This window comes from Procambarus clarkii, chromosome 67 (assembly GCF_040958095.1).
Source record: "Procambarus clarkii isolate CNS0578487 chromosome 67, FALCON_Pclarkii_2.0, whole genome shotgun sequence".
Lineage (NCBI taxonomy): Eukaryota > Metazoa > Arthropoda > Malacostraca > Decapoda > Cambaridae > Procambarus > Procambarus clarkii.
In genome coordinates this window covers 15,966,528-15,969,780 of record NC_091216.1, presented here as the reverse complement: position 1 = coordinate 15,969,780, position 3,253 = coordinate 15,966,528, and the positions used below count along the sequence as shown (strand labels likewise).

At 48.7% G+C, this 3,253-nt stretch overlaps 1 protein-coding gene across 5 annotated transcripts in view; it reads left to right on the top strand.

Moving 5' to 3' along the window:
* Positions 1–2,884: 2,884 nt before the first annotated feature.
* The window catches only part of LOC123767544 (telomerase reverse transcriptase), a 113,295-nt gene continuing 112,926 nt past the window's right edge, over positions 2,885–3,253 (top strand). For all 5 annotated transcript variants that reach the window (XM_045757255.2, XM_045757253.2, XM_045757252.2 and 2 more), the window contains exon 1: positions 2,885–3,213. Coding sequence is in view for 2 of the 5 variants with exons in the window: in XM_045757253.2 (XP_045613209.1) it covers positions 3,193–3,213 (21 nt within the window). In the remaining 3 variants the exon portion in view is untranslated. The remainder of the gene's footprint in view (positions 3,214–3,253) is intronic.

The window sequence follows — 3,253 nt, the reverse complement described above, 5'->3', positions numbered from 1 at the left end:
GTGGCAGCACGACCAGGCGTGTGCCCCGTAGCAGGCCCTGGCGAAGGGCCGGAACCTGGCCACGAACCGTCGCCAGCGGCGACGCTTGTCCGCACAGGGAGACCCGACCCCTGGGGACAGCCCAGGGAACCCGGCAGACCGGCAACAGGGAACACCCGAGGGAAAAACAGGAGAGTCGCAGAAGCACGCCCTGCCGGCCAGGCACGTGACGACCCGGCAAGGCATGGGCCCCAAGGCGGGGCCCGCCATAGGGCCGCCCACGCCTGGCCACGTGTCGCCGCCGCCAAGAACATGCGCCCCGGGCGTAGGACCGAACCTGGCCACAAGCCGTCGCCGACGGCGACACATGTCCTCGGACAAGGAGAAACCTGGCCCCCTGGGACAGCCCAGGGAACCCGGCGGGCCGGCAACAGGGAGCCCCGAAGGAGAGGCGGGAAGGACGTCGAAGCACGCCCAGACAACCAGACACGTGGTCGATGGCGGCGAGGCATGGGCCCCAAGGCAGAGCACAAAGGGCGTAGGGCCCACCACGCCTGGCCACATGGCGACGCCGGCAAGGGCACGCCTGGCCGCCGACGGGGCCCCGGGCAGGGCGCGCGCCTGGGCACGCCACGCTGCGGGGCCCCCTGGACACGTACGGGCACGGCTGGACGGTGCCCCACATGAGAGGAGACCGAACGCAGGCCACTAGGGACGCGGCCCGGCGCACGCCGACCCTAAGCCAGCCACGCGACCTGCACGGCACGGGCCAAGAAGGGCGCCCCAGCTCTCCCGGGAACTAACAGCAGAGAGCCCAAAGCACTAACTAAGGCGGCACACACGTACCGCGAGGGGATGGCGCTTGGCACACGCCGCACTGGGGAGGTCCTGACTAGAATTGAACAGAAAACCTCACCTTGGGGTTAAAAGTGTAGGGCAGATCGAGGCCCCTGCCGGATCGGTCTGGGGTGTCGAGGGCCCCATGATGTCCTGAGAGAGAGGTCAGGCACCGAGGCAGCTGGCGTGATGTCCATCTTGTGCGAAGTCGGGCGGCCGGGGAGTGGTTGCGAGGGCAGCGGCGAGGGCAGCGGCGAGGGCAGCGGCGAGGGCAGGCGGAGTGAGGGCAGAGCCCCTCTGTGCCCCCGTATTTATACGGCCCCAGACTGCCCGCGCAACGCCGCGGGAAGCGCTGCGCAAATGTTTCTTTCTCCCCCATCAGAAACATCCCCGCTTGCGAAGCAGTGGCCATATTCATGTTTTTTGTTGATTAATTTAATTATGCCACTTGTGAGCCACGGGTTATTTTTTCTTTTATCAGTTACTTGTTTGGTAAGGAGGGGACAGTGAGTGTTGTAGAGGCTTAGAGTTTTGGAGAGAAAGAGGTTAGTTAATGAGTTTATATCCTGTGTATTATTAAATTCAGATTCCCAGCTAATATTGTGAAGTGCATTAGAGAGATTGCCTAAAGCTGATTCACTGTGTAGCCTGAATGAGAGTTTCTTGCTTTCTGGTGGTGTTGTGTCCATGTTTGCTATGAAGAAGGTAGGATAGTGGTCAGTTGTTCTGTCATAGATTACCCCAGATGTAAGGGGAGCCGTTATATTAGTCGATAGGTGATCCCGGGTAGTGGCAGATGTTTGAGTGACTCGGGTGGGCTTGGTGATTGTGGGGATTTGCATACAGGAGTGCATGCTGTTACGAAAATAGTCATCTTGAGAGTTGTTTTGAAGACCCAGGTCAATATTGAAATCACCTCCCAGAATGTTGTGATTTTTGTTGAGATTGTTATTTATGATAAGATTCCTTACATTGTCTGAGAATGAAGCTATGTTGGTATTAGGAAATCTATAGATGGCACCGATAGTCAGGGAGGATTTAAGGGATTTACTGGAGAACTTGGCAAAGGTATATTCACAATAGTCGTCTCTATCACTAATGACACTATTGCACATGAAGGTATCTTTGTAATATATTGCTGTGCCACCTCCTTTTTTATTAGATCTGCAGTTATGAATGACTTTATAACCAGCTAAATTGGGTATAGTCATTACTTAGCCAAGTTTCTGTTAAAATGATGAATGATAATTTAGTACCTAGTGCTGTGAGTAGTGCATTTATATCATCAAAATGTTTCAAAATTTTTAAAATTTTAAAATAAATCACTTAGTTACTACCTACAGTTAGCAAACTGTGGATATTTGGCTAAAATTTCAGGTAGCAGATCATTTGGAATGAAATATTTACACATCGTTGGAACATTTGTTATAGAATTGTCTCTGATTTCACGTACCTTTTTGCACTCCATCACATACATAGTGACGGAGGGTGTGCGAATAATTTTGTTGACAGTTTACATTTGGTCAGGTCTACATCGGCAGATAATGAGAATTCCCAGAGATACTTGTAACCGAGTCTAAGCTGCCACGTTGGAACCCCATATCACTTTTATTACAACTTTATCTTTGTGTTCATTGCTGTCTTCTTTTATGTGCTAGCCATATGCTGTATTGTGCCTACTAATTTTTGTTAAACTACCATTCAAGCTGTCATTGCAATCAATCTGAGCTACCTATGTGCTTAATATACTTACAATTTTCTCTCATCTTTTATTTTTTTCTTGCTTTGTAACTGTTATCATTTTTTTTTTTTTTAAATTTTGCAAGTATTTACCTACTTAAAATTTTCTTAGATTAAGGACCTGCCCGAAACGCTGCGCGTACTAGTGGCTTTACAAGATTGTAATTTCTATACTATGTATCCTCACAATCCCAATGTACCTTCTTGCATATATATAAATAAATAAATAAATAAATAAGTAAATAAATAAATAAATAAATAAATTAGTCAATTCATAACTTTTAACAGTCTACGCAAGCCCTGATTCAAAGAAAACGAATATTGATACGGGACTACAAGCGAGCGCTCACTGCACAGGTTCAAAACAAAGTTCCTCTGATCGTATACCATGATGTCTGTGTTCGTATAATATTATTCAGTGATGTCTGCGCTGGTATTACAAAGATGATCAGCTTTCAGCCACCAGCACAAAGTGGTCACATCAAGTCTGTTTCCAAGAAAGAGCTCTTTGATCCATGCTTACAGTGAAGAGAGACGCCACATTAGAGCATCACTGCAGTCATCGGGAGCAGAACCCTCACGCCAGATAGTCATTCAGAATAAAAGAAGACACTGGTTTTCCATTGTGCAAATGCGATGGCCAAACGCTTTGTTCAGGTATTATAGCAACATTGAATAGTCATGTATAGTGTATTGC